The 18,204-nt window shown below is 40.8% G+C and overlaps 1 protein-coding gene across 2 annotated transcripts in view; it reads right to left on the reverse strand.

The window, feature by feature from the left end:
- The window catches only part of LOC125462041 (hyaluronan-binding protein 2-like), a 45,207-nt gene extending 38,036 nt beyond the window's left edge, over nucleotides 1-7,171 (reverse strand). Inside the window, exons 1-2 of one of the 2 annotated variants that reach the window (XM_059653044.1) lie at nucleotides 7,029-7,171; nucleotides 6,734-6,758 (exon numbers count right to left, since the gene is read on the reverse strand). In XM_059653044.1, the coding sequence (XP_059509027.1) occupies nucleotides 6,734-6,758; nucleotides 7,029-7,091 (88 nt within the window). In that variant the 5' untranslated portion in view covers nucleotides 7,092-7,171. The remainder of the gene's footprint in view (nucleotides 1-6,733; nucleotides 6,759-7,028) is intronic. The other variant, XM_048551520.2, reaches the window with a different exon arrangement.
- Nucleotides 7,172-18,204: the final 11,033 nt, after the last annotated feature.

The following is an 18,204-nucleotide window of genomic DNA, read 5'->3' on the forward strand; positions in this document are numbered from 1 at the left end:
AATAAATATCAGGCAAACGTACAGTATGATGTATGCTGGCAGCCTAGCCTCTTTGCAGGAGAAGATGATGCATCATACGGGGGAATAAGCAATGAACTGATGAAAGATAAGTATGGCAGTATGTTTTGTGACACTTGGAGGATAGACTCCTGGTCATCATGGGAAGAAACAATTCTGAGGCTGTGGTCTCTCCGTCATCCTTCAATCTCTTCTGATGTAGAAACTGCTGATGTCATTACGCAGGTGCAATAACTTTTCTCCTCTCCCTTCTCTAATAGCCACACCCTATCCCTGCTCATTTCAGATGCCCATGAACTGCAAACTGCTTAGAGAAAGAAGAGGAAGCCAAGAGGTATTTATGAAATCCTACACTGCACTTGACCATTCAGATATTGACACCACACACATTTCACTGGCAGGGATAGAGGAGGTGCTGCACATTGTGAGATATTGAGCAGAAGTCTGCACAAGTCAGGGCAGAGAAAAATTAGAACGGGAGGTTCAAGTCACACACACAGGATCTTTATTAGAAGGCTTTGATGAGGACTTACATAGGTCTCCAGAAGAAGGGCGTATTCATCCACATGGATGATGCACTGTCAGAAAACCTGCCTCCAATATCAGGAATCATAGAGAACTCAGCATTGACTTGGGACAGGAAAGTGCATAGTGTTTGGCCATCATCGCTCTCATTACGGAATGATTGGTCAACTCCATCAGGGTGAAATGTTTGATGGTCAATGCCTCAGGCTCCATTGAAGCACAAGCTGTAAAAGTCTGACTGAAGGCTGGACACTCAGATTGTTGCTACGCTTTCTCAAGCTGCAGCCATCATAGCTGTGGACACTAATATTGAAAGGAATTTCCAGGGTCTGACAACAGTGCGTTGCTCTGATCTTCAGCTGATTACTAAGATTGCTGAAACAAGATCCAGGTTGGGAGAAGAAGAGACTGCATGCTGTGCAAAGCTGCTGTCCTTTCTTGTGATTTTTCTATTCCTGCATTCACATTTCTCTTCTACTTCATCCACTTTGTTGTGTTCCTGTTCTTCAATGTTCATAATACACAGTTGATAAGCGAGTGCTCCCTCATGTTGAGCAGATTGTGTACTATGCACCGCACTACTACAAATTTTGATACCTACTAACTGGAATACGGCAAGACACCTCTAAAGCAGTCTGGGCAGAGGGAACGTGGGTAACAAATGGCAAAATTGTACTCGATAATTTTTTTTGTGATTGTATGGCTCTCATTGGATGTCTACTCTGCCTATATATGTGGGTTTAAGTGTAATGAACAATGTCATGAGTGGATAAATTTGTTTTATGGCAGATAGCCTTTGATTTTTTTGTGTTGAATTAACTGCGACTAGAACTGAGAATTGTTACAAAATGAACGAATCATGGCCAGGCCAATAGATGTCCACCTGTCTGCTCTCCAGCCTGCTGTGTTCCTCCAGCTCCATACTATGCTCCATGTTATAACAAGGCCTGGTATGCGAGGTAAGGACATGGAAGAGCTCAAGCCCTAAAGTTATTGAGCTCAATATTAAGTCCAGAGGGCTGCAGGGTCCCCCAAGTGGAAAATGTTTCACCAGCTTACACTGAGCTTCGCTGGAACACTGCAGAAAGCCTGAGATGGAGATGTTGGCCAGGGAACTTGGTGATGTGTTGAAGTGGCAGGCAACTAACTGGAAGCTCAGGGTCTTTTTTGCGGACAGAACACAAATGTTCTGGGAAGCAGTCATTCATTATGTAGCCTAAAGTGCGTGAAGTGTAGTCAAAGTGCTGCTTCACCTGAAAGGTATGGTTGGGCCCTTGGATACTGAGGAGAGAGGACGTATATGGACAGGTGTTGCACCCTCTGCGATTGCAGCGGAAGGTGCCATGTGGCTGTGGGGGTGTGTTGGGGATGAAGGAAAAGTGGACCAGAGGGTCCCAGAGGGAATGGTCACTGTGGAAGACTGGCAAGGGAGGAGAGATGAATAGAGATAACAAGGTGTAGAGCTGGAGGAACACAGCAGGCCGAGCAGCATCAGAGGAGTTGGAAAGCTGATGTTTCAGGTCTGGACCCTTCTTCAGGGGAATATATGCCTGGTGGCGACATCTCGCTAGAGGTGGTGGAAATGATAACTCATGAATGTGTCGATGTGAATGCAAGTGGGGTGGTAGGTAAGGACAAAGGGGCCTTTATTACTGGTGTGGGAAGGAAAAGAAGGGGTAAAGGCTGAACTGCGGGAGGTGGGCCGGATCCAGCTAAGCACCTTGTCAGCAACAATGCTGGGGAATCATCTGTTGAGGAAGAAAGTGAATATTCCAGAGGCTCCCTTGTCGAAGTTTGCAAAACAAATGTGATGGAGACAGAAGAATTGGGCAGATGGAATAGAGTCTTTACAGGAAGGAGGGTGTGAGGATGTTGCCTGTAAGCACTGAATGTCCCATTGCTTTGGGATGGTGGACCACTGAGGGGCAATGTGGAGAGAATGGGGTGATGGGGATGTATTGCAGGGAGCAGCCTTAATGCTATCAAACTGAGTTCGGCTCTATTCAGTGAAAAGAAAGGACTCAGCTAGAGGAAGATTTCTTGAAAATGACAGCACAGCATCTTGTCAAAGTTGTATGCTTGACCTGTAGAAAACTAATCATTATTTGAAATTCTGATGCTGTTCAGTTCTATTTTGCCCCATTATGTCTTAAAGCATTAGCATTTTAATTTGTACCTGAATGAAGAGATATTAAAATTTTCTCTAGAAAATGGTATTAAGATGGACAAAGTGACATCTGAACTGCTGAGACACTCAGAGTGGAGAGTGAGAAATTAGGGAGTGAAATAAAAAGATGACGGAGAAACAGAAAACTGAAGAATGGAGAAGCATCATTAAAAATATTGCTCTCATCCTCAGGAAGTACTTTGAGTGAAGAAATTCCTCCAGCCTTTTTGTTGGCATATACAACATATGGGCAATCACGAGTTGTGCTGTGTCTCATAATTCTACACTCTAGTCCGGGAGACTATGTATGAGATGTGATGCTGTTTTGTGAAGCCCTCCATAACGTTAAAGCCTTGATAAACATCCCTGGTGATAACTATTCTCACAATCCTAGTGTGCCATGCAATTCACTGGTTACTAGGCTGATTTTAACCAATGTTGAGAAGAGATTTGAGGAGAGATATATTAATGGGGATTATTGCCCATTATCACCTACATTACCACCTAATCTCACCTCATGTATACACAGGTTGCCATCCTACCACTGGCACACTGCTCTTGGGACAACCAGCACCAGTGTCTCAGGTGACACATCCAGGGTAATAGCTGCATGCACATAACATCTATGGATGCTGGCATCCAACATATGCTAACTTTTCGACATCATTTAAGCACATTGCCTATTCGCTTACAGTAAGATTCTACAGTATAGTGTTGTATTTTGGGGCACACTAATACCTTTTATTGGAATGCTAATGCAGAGATACACTGTGCACAGGGAAGGGTACCCAGCTTATGGATTGAAGCAGGCTGCTTCTCAAGGCTGTATACTCACTCTGCTTTGCCTGCCTTGTATCTTTGCCATTTGAGGCAGAGCTTAAAGGCTTACAGTAGTGTTCTATCACATTGCAGACTAGAGCAGAAATAAAGACAAGCAGTTTGTCATGTTTGACAGCATTGGTCAGTCAAGGTGAAGAACATGTTGCAGTATGACACCAGTCTCACCTCCACTGTGTACCGTCAGCTTATGTGGTGACCATATTGCACATGCTTCCAAAAAATGGCCATGTTTCCACATCTAAGGGGAGTAGTTCTCAATCAAGCCCAGAGAAACACCGTCCAGTCAGGGGCTTCCCAGCACAGTAAGTCAAAGTCAGCCTCCAACATCAATCAAGGAGCTTGGAAACAGATATTCAACCATTTGAAAGTTGGTTAGGGTTATGTTAGAGGTGAGCAGCTGAACGTCAGGCGTCACCCTCTCCTCCCACTTGTCTTGGCCTTCTGTGCTCTATTGTGCACTGTTTGATCCTGCAATGAGAGTGAGGGAGGGATTGAGTGAGATGGAAGTGGATAGCACAGTTTTTACAGCTAGTGCAAGTGGAGGGAGGTTGGTGATATCCCTAGTGAAAATAAGTAGGCAGCACAGATAGCATGCAGGGCGAGAGGTATGGGGTGTTGGGAAATGGGAGCATGTGAGGGAAGATGTTGCAGGTAATAAGGAGAGTTGTAGAACATGAACCTTGGTGGGATGTAGATGCAGTAGCAGAGACTGAGCGAGTGTGAAGAACTGCAGACAGCTGAGACTGAACTGAACCGGGTGCCAACCTCAGATCAGGATGGCTGGGTCTAGTGTTATGGCCTCCTCTGCTGGTCCTGTGGGAGGAGGATGTCCCCTTTTCTGCAGGATCCTGTCCGGCAGGACATCCGGGACCCTATCTGTAAAGTGGAGCACCAATTTCCCCTTGTATGCCATGTCAGTGGTAAATGTCATGAATGTGCAGGGCAGCTTTAGACTGACAGAACCTGGCTTGGGGCACAATGGTGGTAATGCCAGGGGTCCTGGGACAACTGGCAGTTGCAAATAGCTCTGGCTACAGTAATAGGAGAATCAGGCTGGCATTGGATGAGAGGCACACCACAGGGATGTGGTAGGTAGTTAGTGAGGTCAGTTTCGAACAATAGAGTGCGAAAATCTTCTAGGAGTCCCAGAGAGAAACTCTTCATAAAACTCAATGAAAATGACACTTTATCAAAATATGGACTGATTCAGCCCCTAATGCCAAAATGTAGATTAAGACAAGGGACATATGTTAAGAAACTTTGGTTACCTGGAAACAGGTAACATAATGAGCCTGTGCAGGTTCTTTGATGTTCCATCATCCAATCCTTTCTCTACAGCCCTGCAAATTTTCCTTTACAAGATATGTCCATGTCACTGAGGAGTGGGATTGATGCTCCAGAGCAACATAGCTTGCCTTGTGAAGATTGTGCTTTTTAATGGAGGAGATGCTAAGAGGGACTGAATGACTCTTACTTTACCCACAGTCATTAACTAAGGAAGAGCTTTGCTACCTTCGGTGCTGTGGCATGAAGTCCATCAAATAACTGGCCAATTCTGCTAAAGGCTGTTTAAATTATGGCAGGTCTTGCCTCTGTGCCTTTTGTCCCTTCCAAGTTGCTACGTCCCTCAGGTTACAATCTGAATTCAAATAGGATTGATCACCAGTGCTATCTTTTGGAAAGCTAAAGATACATTAAGTTTGTGATGATCTGAGGCAGCAATATGACAAAGAAATTTGGTTTAAATTATATTACTACATTTCCAAAAAAATCAAGACTCAATAGGCATCAACCATATTGCAAAGCATATCCCAACAGTGAACTTTTTGAATAGAAAATAATTCCTATCCCACAATGTTTAAATTGTCTGTGACTAGGCGACACAATGCAGCATGTCAAGACCCAATTTTCAAAACTTGTCACATGCTTTAGTCTCAATTCTCCTGGCATTATTCAGGAAAGGTGCTGAGATACCAGGATACCAGTGGATACCAGGAGACCAGATATAACCTTTACCTTCAGGGTTCATAACTCCTAACAGTCTCATCAGTAGGAAGGCATTACAATGAGGCCAACTCATTAAATAGAGTTGTTATTGAAAGGACAGTTCAAAAGACAAGGGTCTCTTGTGCCATGACTTCTTACTGTACTCCTAAGCAGGAACTGCTAAAATTTATATTGATTCTGGAGATTTCTGCAGTAAGAAATTCCTATATCAGCTGGTGTAGCGAGTCATACACCTACCTTTTGTAGATGCATATACAATACATATACACATTAGAATAGAGAAAATACTCCCTCGAGATTAATTTATAAATAGGAATTTAGCGGTCATTTTATGAAGTGAGTTACTCTGTGTGGTCTGTGTGCTCTGTGTGATCACCGGGCAAAATTAACCTGAACTGTAGCAGTCCTATCTTTGACAGTTACTCATATTCACAGCAAGACAAATGTCTCACAAATTTATCTTGATGAAGCCATTCTTTTTACAGATATAACAAAAATAGTCATCAGTACATTCCCACATTGTGACAGCACAACACAATCCTTAACTGAATTACCACTTTCACTTGGAGCAAGACCATTAACTAAAAAGCATCTTCAGTTGATTAAAAGCAAACAGCAGAACTCATTTTTCAAACACAGTAGATGAATGATACTGATCAAAGCACGAAATGATCAAACCTTTCTCACGTATCTGACATTATATCTGATTCCCTTACATGTTAAATGGTAGATCTGCGCTAAGTGCCCATTTTGGACTTTGTGGCTCAACCTTATAACAATGTGCTCTTCTTCTCAACTTGCTGAATAAGCCCATTTAATTGAGACAGAGTGAGAAAAGAAACAAAGAGTATTCTACAAAGATGCAAATAATTAAAATGACAAATCAGAACAAATAAAGTCAAAATTGCAAACAGCATTAACAAATTGCTTTGACTAAGTGTAATCAGCTGAACCTTATTATCTTTTTCATTATAATATGCAAATACTGCTACTTGAATACTTCATCATACAAAATGTTCTCATGTAATTTTGCATCTGCACTCTGTTTAATGCATGTATATATTCAGCTGAACTCTGATAAGTGCTATATCTTCATATGTGAATGTCACACTATCATTTACAACCTTTGTTTCACAATTTTAATCCTTTCACAGATAAAAATAATTTCTTACTTACCACCGTAATACCAATCTGTGGATTTCTGTACAGAAAAAGAGTGAATTAGAAAACAGTAGCAGAAGCAAATGGCACTCTATAATTTGTACAAAATGAGCAGCAAAACTTTAGGAAATGTTGGAAAATATATTCAGTTAAGCCCATCATGTACTTTTGAATCGACTTCTCTGAATAAAAGTAAAATTATATCACACTCCTTCTGAATATAATGTTAAGCATGACCATGACATACAATCATTTTAAATTTTACTTCATTGTGTGAATAGGTTAAAAGGAATGGATTTATCCTACTTACTGTTAATAGTAGAATTGCATGCCAGATCACACAAGTATAAACCAGAACCAAAGCCCGTGCCATACTGACAGATAAAATGGTTAGACCTGGGCTGCTTGTTGTTTGCCAGCAATGACAACCTTAATAATATGCTAAAAAAAGTATATTTACCAGAAGTCAACTTGTTGGTGTATAGGCAGAGAGGAAAAATGCTACTGAGACATTGAATGCAGATTAATGTTTAACAGTTAATGACCCTGCACAGATAATTTCTAGTTTTTGTCCCTTTTCACAATCTGATCAATATTCAACAAACGGAGTCCTGATAAGATAAATCAAAGTCTAGCTTTGTAGAATTACAATATTTCTTTGGAAATTTGTTTGCTTTATTTGTATGCATTTTCTCAAATCATCCACTTCTTTTAGTCAGGTTTGAACCACTGTCAAAAGAATTATAACTTCAGTGCCTGGAAGACATAACTTCAATGCTGTAGATAACACGGTGTGGAGCTGGAAGAGCACAGCAGGCCAGGCAGCATCAGAGGAGCAGGAAAGCTGACGTTTTGGGTTGGGACCCTTCTTCAGAAATGTCCATTCCTGAAGAAGGGTCCTGATCCAAAACGTCAGCTTTTCTGCTCCTCTGATGCCGCCTGGCCATCTGTGTTCCTCCAGCTCCACACTGTGTTATCTCTCACTCCAGCATCAGCAGTCCTTACTACTTCAATGGAATGTTTCTTTGCAATAATTTATGTAATTTTGATAACATAAATAATGGAGATCCAATAGAACTCTAAATGAAAGTCTTCAACAAGAAAATAATGTTATTTCAAAATATTTCCCATTTCCTATTTAATTCCTATGCCTTAGTTTCCATAATGCCATAGCACTTAGACAATCCTGGCCAACATCACAAATGTTATCCTTTTGGCTATGATCATAATATATTGTCTCTTCTTGCTATACCTAAGTACTCTGTCAAATTCAACGGTTGAATATGTTAGTATTTGGCAATGAACATTCTCTGTGATTCACTTTAAATCCCATTCCCATCCGATGCACTCCAAATTCTACAGTGTATATCTCGATATCCTGCTTGATCCTGAATTGAGCTTCAAATCTACCACCTGGTCAACCTAGGTACCTTATTCAAGCTGTGTATCATCACCAATCTCTGCCTTTACTTCAGTCCCCTACCAACAAACCATTCCTAAGATAGTAGGAACTGCCGATGCTGGAGATTGTGAGATATCAAGGTGTAGAGCTGGTTGAACACAGCAGGCCCAGCAGCATCAGGGGAGCAGGAGAGCTGATGTTTCGGGCCTTGTCCCTTCTTCAGAAATGGGAGAGAGGAAGGGGGTTCTGATATAAATAGGGAGAGAGGGGGAGGCGGATAGAAGATGGATAGAGGAGAAGATACGTGGAGAGGAGACAGACTGGTTAAAGAGGCGGGGATGGAATCAGTAAAGGTGAGTGTAGGTGCGGAGGTAGGGAGGGGATAGGTCAGTCCAGGGAGGATGGACAGGTCAAGGGGGCAGGTTGAGGTTGGTAGGTAGGAGATGGGTGTGCGGTTTGGGGTGGGAGGAGGGGATAGGTGGGAGGAAGGACAGGTTAGGGAGGCAGGGACAAGCTGGGCTGGTTTTGGGATGCAGTGGGGGAGGGGAGATTGTGAAGCTTGTGAAGTCTACATTGATACCATTGGGCTGCAGGGTTCCCAAACGGAATATGAGATGCTGTTCCTGCAACCTTCGGGTGGCAGCTTCACAAGACCCACCCCATCTCCCACCAACGAACTTCATCCCGCCCCTTTAACCTGTCGGTCCTCCCTGGACTGACCTATCTCCTCCCTAACTCCCCACCTACACTCACTTTTACTGGCTCCATCCCCGCCTCTTTGACCTGTCTGTCTCCTCTCCACCTATATGCTCCTCTATCCATCTTATATCTGCGCCCCCTCCCTATTTATTTCAGAACTCCCTTCCCCTCCCCCACTTCTGAAGAAGGGTCTAGGCCCGAAACATCAGCCTTCCTGCTCCTCTGATGCTGCTTGGCCTGCTGTGTTCATTCAGCTCTACATCTTGTTAATAACAAACCATTCCTCATAGTTTTGTCACATCCAAACTCAAGTATTTCCATCTTCCCACTGGTCTTTCAAAGTGCGCATGCATTCTAATCTCGTACTTACGCAAAACCATCAGCTCGTTGTTCATTTCAAAAATTCCTACTTCCAACGGGAATTCCAGACCAGTGTGGGAGTTGCTCAGAATATTTAAACTTCTGATGGACAACACTATTGCTACCCATGATCTACCCAGACTCTGAGACAGTTCAAGAGACTTGGGACTGATTGCTTGTACTTATCTGGATAGTTACCAATTGTAAAAGCTGGTCTACCCTCACAACCCAAACATGTTTTTGACTTATCAAAAATCTCACTGGCCAACATTGACCACTCATCTAACCCCGTGACCCAAACAGACAGCCCCCAGCTATGTGATTACCCTTCAAACTAACCTGATTCCTCTGGCCATATCCCCTTCCCCAACTACCAAATTATCCCAAACTTGAACTGACTATCAACACCAACAACACACCTATCCAGCCCAGCACCCCCAGACCCCAGAACACCTGATTACCCCTCAACCTAACCTGACCAACTCCTTGACTTGACTTGACCTGGCCTGACCTGACCTATTACTGCCTGAGCACCTGGTTACCTACCAACCTAATTATCCACTCACCCAATGACCTTCTCATCCAGCTACTCAACTCATCCACCCACCCACCCACTCAGCTACTCATCCATCCACTCATCCATTTACTAATATTCATCAAAAGACTGGACTTTGAATACAACTAGAAAAAACCAATTTGTGGTGCATGGGGTGTGTCCTGAGTCACCTAGATTCCAGTTGCTGGAGTTTGAGGGAAGGTGCTGCAATGTGGATGCTTTTAACAGCTGTGGTAGGAAGATCCTGGGCTGTAATTTAGGTCAGGAAAATCTCTGTGGATAGCAGCTAGAGCTACAGCATTGTCACTGCTTGGGACATTCAGGCCATGATTATTTATATTGAGATGATAAGATTGGAAGAAGTGATTAATGGTTAAATTGTTGCTTAAGCTGGATCAGGTTTCTTTTCAGAGGCGCATTTCATTGTAATAAGAGAATTTTTTTAGTATCAGAGTAAGCAATGTGTAATGGACTTACTGTTGCCTGGTATTAACTCTGCGTCCCTTAAGAGAATGGGTTATGATTATTGTATGAATGGCATATTGCATTAATGGCATTTTGATTATGCCTCTGCACTGAGCTTGCAAATCAGAGTTCTGGATTAATGATCTAGAAATATGGGTCCAAATTTCACTGTGACCTCTGGGGAATTTACATTTGGTTAATAAATAAATCTGGAATAAACAAGCAGTATCTGTGATGTAACTGCATTGTTGTAAAAGCTCAACAGGTTCACTCCTGTCCTTTTACGATAGAAATCGACAGGTCCATATGCAATGCTAGATCCACAGCTGTGTGTTTGAGTCAAATCCAATTTGAAAGGATCTTGCAAGAATTTTAGGGGAAATTAGATTGGGCAATAAAAACATGTCTTACAAATGACACTTGTAATGTTCTTTTACAGACAGAGCCTCTTTCACTAAAGCTATATACTTAGCATGTGTAGCAATGATACTGGGGAAACTCATACACTCTCCACCTCCCAAACTGTATCCTATTAAATGACATGCCCTGTAATTCTTCTTTCAGAAAACCAGCCTGGCTGTAGCTATTTAAGGCCTGAAGCAACCATGTAGACTCCATCAGTAATGGGCCCAGCAAAGAATGTTAGAATCCAATTACATCAGCAGCTATGGGGGGATTTGAACCAGCGGTCCCTAGACAATTACCCTGGGCCTGTAGGTTACTAGTCTAGTACCAATACCATTACACTATTGCCTCTATGATGTTTCAATAAGACCAGGATTTACTGTAAAATAAAATTGGTATAGGCACAACTAGTTCTGTCTTTCTTCTTTAGGTAAGCCCTTCATTCCAAAAAATGAGTTGAGAGAACTCTGAATTACTCCTGGTGCAATTATATCTTTTTTTCAAGGAAGTCCAAAAAAAGTATATTCCAGATGTGGACTCAAAAACACTCTGTAGATCTGTAGTAAAAACCATTTTCCTTTTATATTTCATTTTTTTTGTGATAAGTGCTATAATTTCATTTGCCTTTCTAATCATTTGCTGTTCCTTCATTTAAAAAAAAGTGTTTTTATAATTCATGTTCCAGGATGTTAGATCCCAATGCAACATTGAGTTCTACGAGTCCTGCTGAGGGATCTGGGAAGGAAACTTTAAACTTTCAAGGTACTTAAATCATGTGCATAAAAAAAATTTGGGGGAAAATAAACTGTCAACACAGTTTAAAATAAAAGTGCTTGCTATTTCAGTCTACTGCTTCCAAAACCTGAGGGCTATGATGATTGTACAGTAAGATTGGTTTCACAGCCTCTCATTAACAAAGTCGGGGGGCCAATGTGAGAATTATCTTTCCTGGGTTTTGTCGAAGATCAGCGACACTGCGTGACCTAGCCAATAATTTGGAAGAACTGTTGCCATTTCCTTGCTCCACAATAAGATACCATATGATTGATTCAAATATGACCAACTAGAAATTTGATCAAGAAGTTTGATTCATAGCCGTAAAGACTTAAATGGTTTTTAAAGAGGGACTATTAATATGAATGCTGGTTTGTACAAGGGATTAAATGAAGTTAAATACAGTGAAAAGTTTTCCATTTAATCAAAGAAAGTTCAAAAAATAGCAAGTTCATCAATAAATGCTAAAGAAACTTTTTAATCTCAGCAACAGGAGCAGGTGTGAAGTAAACCCCAAGACAGGCAATAATGCCTAAAGAAGTAGATGACTGAAGGTCCCTGAGACAGGCAGTCATTAGCACCGAGAGGAACGGGTGAATGCGTGCCACAATTGGTTGTCAATACTATCTATTGGCAAGAGGAAGACTCCAAGATAGTCAGCCAGCATGGCATAGATTAGTACGTGAGAAAAGGATCCCAAGACATAAGTCCAACACAGAGCTAGATTTTAGGAACTGATTGCTGACTTCTAATTCTTTCTGTCTTCTCATTTTCAATTTAAAGTAAATAGTCTGAAAATGTGCCTTTTCTGGAGTTATACATTCTTCATGTGGCCAAATGATAATACGTATGGGAAATGGTTCCAGTTGTTAAAACTTGAGTTCTGGGTTTTGGAACTCAGGTGCTAGCTAGAGTGAGAGTACAGCACTACTCGGCTAGTGCTGTAAACACTGTGTCTTTTTATTTTACTTTATGTGTGATTGTGAATTGAAATGGGAAAAGGATTGCTTTAAAACGAAAGCCTGTGGAAGGAATTGCTGTACTTTTGAAAACAGGTTACTGGAACACATTGTGAGTTGTGTTTACACTGCCACTTTGTTCAAGTAGTTGGAGGTGTGGTGAGATAATAAAACGTGGCATTTTAGAGTGTGAGTGTATACAGTGAGATTTGGCCCTGAAAGGGTAGCTGATTGATTTGTGCAATTGTGGTTAGTTGCAGAGGCCAAATGTCATTGGCCTAATGGTATCCATTTGATTGGTTCCTGAGCAGCCAAACAGATAGTGAGTGTATGGATGACACAGTGGGAAAAGCATCAAAACCCATGGAAGAGCAGATGTTGTGCTTCCTCCTGAAGTCTGAAGATCAGCTATTTTCACTGAGCAATTGTTGTATGTTGTTGCTTTCAAACAGTAACTAAGAGACTTTGCAATATGTGTACTAGTCAGCCTATTCCTCCAATGAAGAAGAGAAAGAATCTGCAGAAAGGGATCAAGTTTTGCAACATCTGAAACTTTGGAGCTCTGTTGTTTAAGAATCACCTCTGGGACAAAATGTTTGTCAAATGTCCTCATATCTCTTTACGTGGGTTGATGTTAAATTTTGTCTTACAATGCTGTGAGGCATGGTGGAATGTTTATCATGTTAAAGATGCTAGAAAATAGCTGTCGTTGATTTTGTTATAGTTTATTCAGCTTTTCAAACTTCCCAAATTCACTGATGGTACTGCGTAAATTTCTTCTACCTTCCCTTCCTTCTGTCCAAATTTGTGTATTTGTTTTGCATATGGGCCTTCAAACCAAAAAGGAAATGGAAACTAAGTTTTCTTTACAGATTGTGAGTATCTTGCTCTAGGGAGAACTAGAAAAGGTATTTTTAATTTGAAATGGGATAGATCCAGGTTTCCATGACAACTGTGAGGAACAGGTTTGTACAACTGCATTATGCTCATTATATTAGGCATGCATGAATGAATGTTTATGACCAAATCATTGTCTAAAAGATTTAAATGGAAGTCATAACTCAGAACACAGGTAAACCTACGGTGATGGAGCAACACCCTCCTTGTGTGATCTGGGAATGTGACTTGGAAGGGATGTGTTCTTGAAGGACTGAGCAGTACCTCTGTTATGTAGTGTATTATGTGATTATATACGAGCAGTTGTGCATCTGTGACAATGCAGTACCCAAAAAGATCAGTTCAAATATTTAACCTTATTTTGAGCCACCTGTTGTACTCCCTTAGTCACTCAATTCACCATTTATGGGCCGCAATCATGATATAAGTGGCCTGGACGTCACAAAGACTGGGATGTTCAGTTCTGAAATCTGTTGTTACTGAATTGTAACTTCTTTCCCACCACAAAATGGGGTGAAAACGAGCCCTGATATAAAATGGCATATAGCAGGTTACTGAGCTCATTGTACAAATATCCTAATGATCATATGGATCAGGATCAGGAGTAGACCATTCAATAAGATCATGGTTGATCTGATTGTGACTATAAATCCACATAGCCATCTAGTCCTGATAACCTTCCTACTTCTTGCTTGGAATCTATCTACCTCTGCCTTAAAAATGTTCAAATATCAAACTTCCACTATTTTTTCAGCAAGTAAGTTCCAAATACTCATGACATTATGATAAAAATTTCACCTCATCTCTATTTTAAATGGGTGACACTTGATTTTTAAGCAGGACTACTGGTTCTAGATTATCCCACAGGAATGATCATCCTCCCCATATTTGCCCTGTCAAGACCCCTCAGGATTTCACATGTCTGAATCAAGTGGTTCTTACTGTTCCAAACTCCAGAGGATACAAACCCAGCTCGTCCAATCTTTCCTCAAAATGCTATCAGTTCATTCCAGATATTAGTCCAGTGACCGTTCTGTGCACTGCTTCCAATGCATCCTTCTTTGGGAAGCTGACCAGTACAGTGCCCAGTACTGCACTGTGATCCCACCAGTGCCTTGTATAACAACAGGATAACTTCCCCACTTTTGTATTCAATTCCCCTCATGATAAATGATAATGTTCTACTAGTTTTCTAAATTATTTGCTATACTTGCAGAAACCATTTGTAATTCTTGCACAAGGGCAACCAGATCCCTCTGAGTCTCAGAGTTCTGCAATCCATCACCATTTAGATAATATGCTTCTTTTTTATTCTCCCTGCCAATATGGAGATTTTCACATTTCCCTTTTGTTGCATGTTGCCTATTCAATTAACCTATCAATATGTTTTTGTAACCATCTCATGTCTTCTTCATGACTTGCTTTCCAGCCTCTCTTTGTATCTATGCTAGTCTTCTCACAGGGCTAACCACTGAGCCCCATTCCCACACCTCTTCTACATTGATTTCATTTTTAAATATTTGTCCACTTGTTTTCATAAGGCATCACAGATTGTGTTACTGATGGTGTTTCAGTTAGGGCATCTCCTGATGTTTTAATTTCCTGCATTAAAGTAAAATCCTAATCTCTGATATCAATTTTTATATGACTATTTTAAATTGTTGTCCAGTATTTGTGAATGCACCAAAGGATATTGTTTTTCTTGATTTATTTTCTTAAAACTTTTTACAGTTTTGAATTTAAGTATCCCTTGCTTGATTTCTTTTCAGAAAAATACCTCACTGTTTGTGCTCTTGACTAAAGTTTCCTTCCAAGATATAATTTGCAGCATTATCCCCCGGCTTTGATATCATCCTTACCTCAGTTGTTGGTAAAGTGTTGGAAAAGGTTATAAGGGATAGGATTTATAATCATTTAGAAAAGAATAAATTGATTAGGGATAGTCAGCATGGTTTTGTGAAGGGAAGGTCGTGCCTCACAAACCTTATTGAGTTCTTTGAGAAGGTGACCAAACAGGTAGATGAGAGTAAATCGGTTGATGTGGTGTATATGGATTTCAGCAAGACATTCGATAAGGTTCCCCATAATAGGCTATTGTACAAAATGCGGAGGAATGGGATTGTGGGAGATATAGCAGATTGGATCAGAAATTGGCTTGCTGAAAGAAGACAGAGGGTGGTAGTTGATGGGAAATGTTCATCCTGGAGACCAGTTACTAGTGGTGTACCGCAAGGGTCGGTGTTGGGTCCACTGCTGGTCGTCATTTTTATAAATGACCTGGATGAGGGCGTAGAAGGATGGGTTAGTAAATTTGCAGATGACACTAAGGTCGGTGGAGTTGTGGATAGTGACGAAGGATGCTGTAGGTTGCAGAGAGACATAGATAAGCTGCAGAGCTGGGCTGAGAGGTGGCAAATGGAGTTTAATGCAGACAAGTGTGAGGTGATGCACTTTGGTAGGAGTAACCGGAAGGCAAAGTACAGGGCTAATGGTAAGATTCTTAGTAGTGTAGATGAGCAGAGAGATCTCGGTGTCCATGTACACAGTTCCTTGAAAGTTGCCACCTAGGTTGACAGGGCTGTTAAGAAGGCATACAGTGTTTTAGCTTTTATTAATAGAGGGATCGAGTTCCGGATCCAAGAGGTTATGGTGAAGCTGTACAAAACTCTGGTACGGCCGCACTTGGAGTATTATGTACAGTTCTGGTCACCACATTATAAGAAGGATGTGGAAGCTTTGGAAAGGGTGCAAAGGAGATTTACTAGGATGTTGCCTGGCATGGAGGGAAGGTCTTACGAGGAAAGGCTGAGGGACTTGAGGCTGTTTTCATTAGTGAGAAGAAGGTTGAGAGGTGACTTAATTGAAACATATAAAATAATTAGATAGGGTGGATAGGGAGAGCCTTTTTCCTAGGATGGTGACAGCGAGCACGAGGGGGCATAGCTTTAAATTGAGGGGTGAAAGATATAGGACAGATGTCAGAGGTAGTTTCTTTACTCAGAGAGTAGTAAGGGAATGGAACGCTTTGCCTGCAACGGTAGTAGATTCGCCAACTTTAGGTACATTTAAGTCGTCATTGGACAAGCATATGGACGTACATGGAATAGTGTAGGGTAGATGGGCTTGAGATCGGTATGACAGGTCAGCACAACATCGAGGGCTGAAGGGCCTGTACCATGCTGTAATGTTCTATAATCTAATCATCCTGAAATTACGTTTCCCAAAACTGAACATTATAACTAGATCAAGTGTTACTACTTCAGAATAATTCAGGTCATATGAGATAAACACATTGGCAAATGTATTCAAATAAATATAATTATCCTTGCACAACCTAAAACAAAATTAATTCAGGACAAAAACAGAAGTTGCTGGAAAAGCTTAGCAGGTCTGGTAGCATCTGTGGAGAAAAGATCAGAATTAACATGTCAGGTCCTGTGATCCTTCCTCAGAACTTTTTCAGTTTTTACAAAATTGATTCACATTTATTCTGTCATGTAGTGTGAGGTTGCATGGAAATTAAAGCTCTTTAGGAAATGCTCAAGCAAATCACAACCCAATAAGCATTACCATTGCACAGCAGCGGAGATTATTGACTGCTGGTTACTCCTTAGCTCTTGTTTGAGCCAATTAGCAACTTGACATGGCATGTTTCATATTACCAACAAGCCACTTTATATAGCAGCAGTACCAACATTTTTGAGCCCAGTCAACAACCTAATCTTCAAAAAGGCAAATCAAAAACACAGAAAATGCTGAAGAAACTCAGAAGCCTGGCAGCATCTGAAGAGAGAAACAGTTATTATTTCAAACACGGTGTGACACTTCTTCAGAATTTCAGAAAGCCATAGCAAGAAAATCTACCTTCAGATTTACAGTGGCCCAATTTTAGAATTCAACATAACTTATAATAGCAGAACCAGGTTTTTTTGTCAAAGCAAGGCATATAGCTAAGGCAGACAACTTCTTGAAACTAAATGCTAAAATCTAATACTTAGTACAGCTCTAGGCTATTCCCATGGCAGTGAATGATTTGTGTGTTTTGTGCAAATTTAAAAATTACTTTGATCACTGTGATGCAAACTAAGTTCTGATTATTACAGCTATTAGTTTGCATTCTATTCCAAAGTATCACGCCTGATTTATTGGATTTGGTTCAATGTTTTCTGCTTCAAAGTTTCACAGGAGGTAAATCAGAAATAAACTGATGCGTCTTGAGGTGCCATTTCAGAATTAAATGGGATAACCAACAATGGCTATTACTATTTAGTTACATTCTTGTAAAAGAAAGGGGTTATTGAAAAGAAGGGACTTGGAACAATAATCAGCACTGTGGGAAAATTACTGAACAGACTATTGGGATAGAAGGCAGACAAGTTTTGATAGTATACAGCCTACCATCTTAAAGGAAGTGGCAGCAGAGATAACTGATCCACTGGTTATAAAACTCCAAAATTCCCTGGATGTGGGAAATATTCCAGTGGATTTGTAAAAAGGTAATATAATGCTTTCTTCAAAAGGGGGGAGGCAGAAAGTAGGAAACTAAAGATCAGTTAGTTTCACATATGACATTGAGAAATTGTTAGAATCAATTATCAATGGTGTAATAACAGGACATTTGGAAAATCAATACACAATCCGTCAGTGTTGGCATGGTTTTATGAAAGGCAAATCATGTTTGACTAATTGGCTAGATTTTGTTGAAACTATAAAAAGCAAAGTGGATAATGTTTCCTATAGACGTAGATGTAATGTAGTTGGACTTTCAGAAGGCATTAGGTAAGGTATGTATAAAAGGTTAACACACATTGTTTTAAGGGTAATTTATTCACTCAGATAGAGGATTGGTTTACCAACAGAAAACAGAAAGTGAGAAAAATGGGTCTTTTTTGGGTGGCAAGATGTAACTAGTGGGGTGCCAAGGGTTCAGTCCTCAGGCCACAACTATTTACAATCTATATTAATGACT

Source organism: Stegostoma tigrinum, chromosome 20 (genome assembly GCF_030684315.1).
Source record: "Stegostoma tigrinum isolate sSteTig4 chromosome 20, sSteTig4.hap1, whole genome shotgun sequence".
Lineage (NCBI taxonomy): Eukaryota > Metazoa > Chordata > Chondrichthyes > Orectolobiformes > Stegostomatidae > Stegostoma > Stegostoma tigrinum.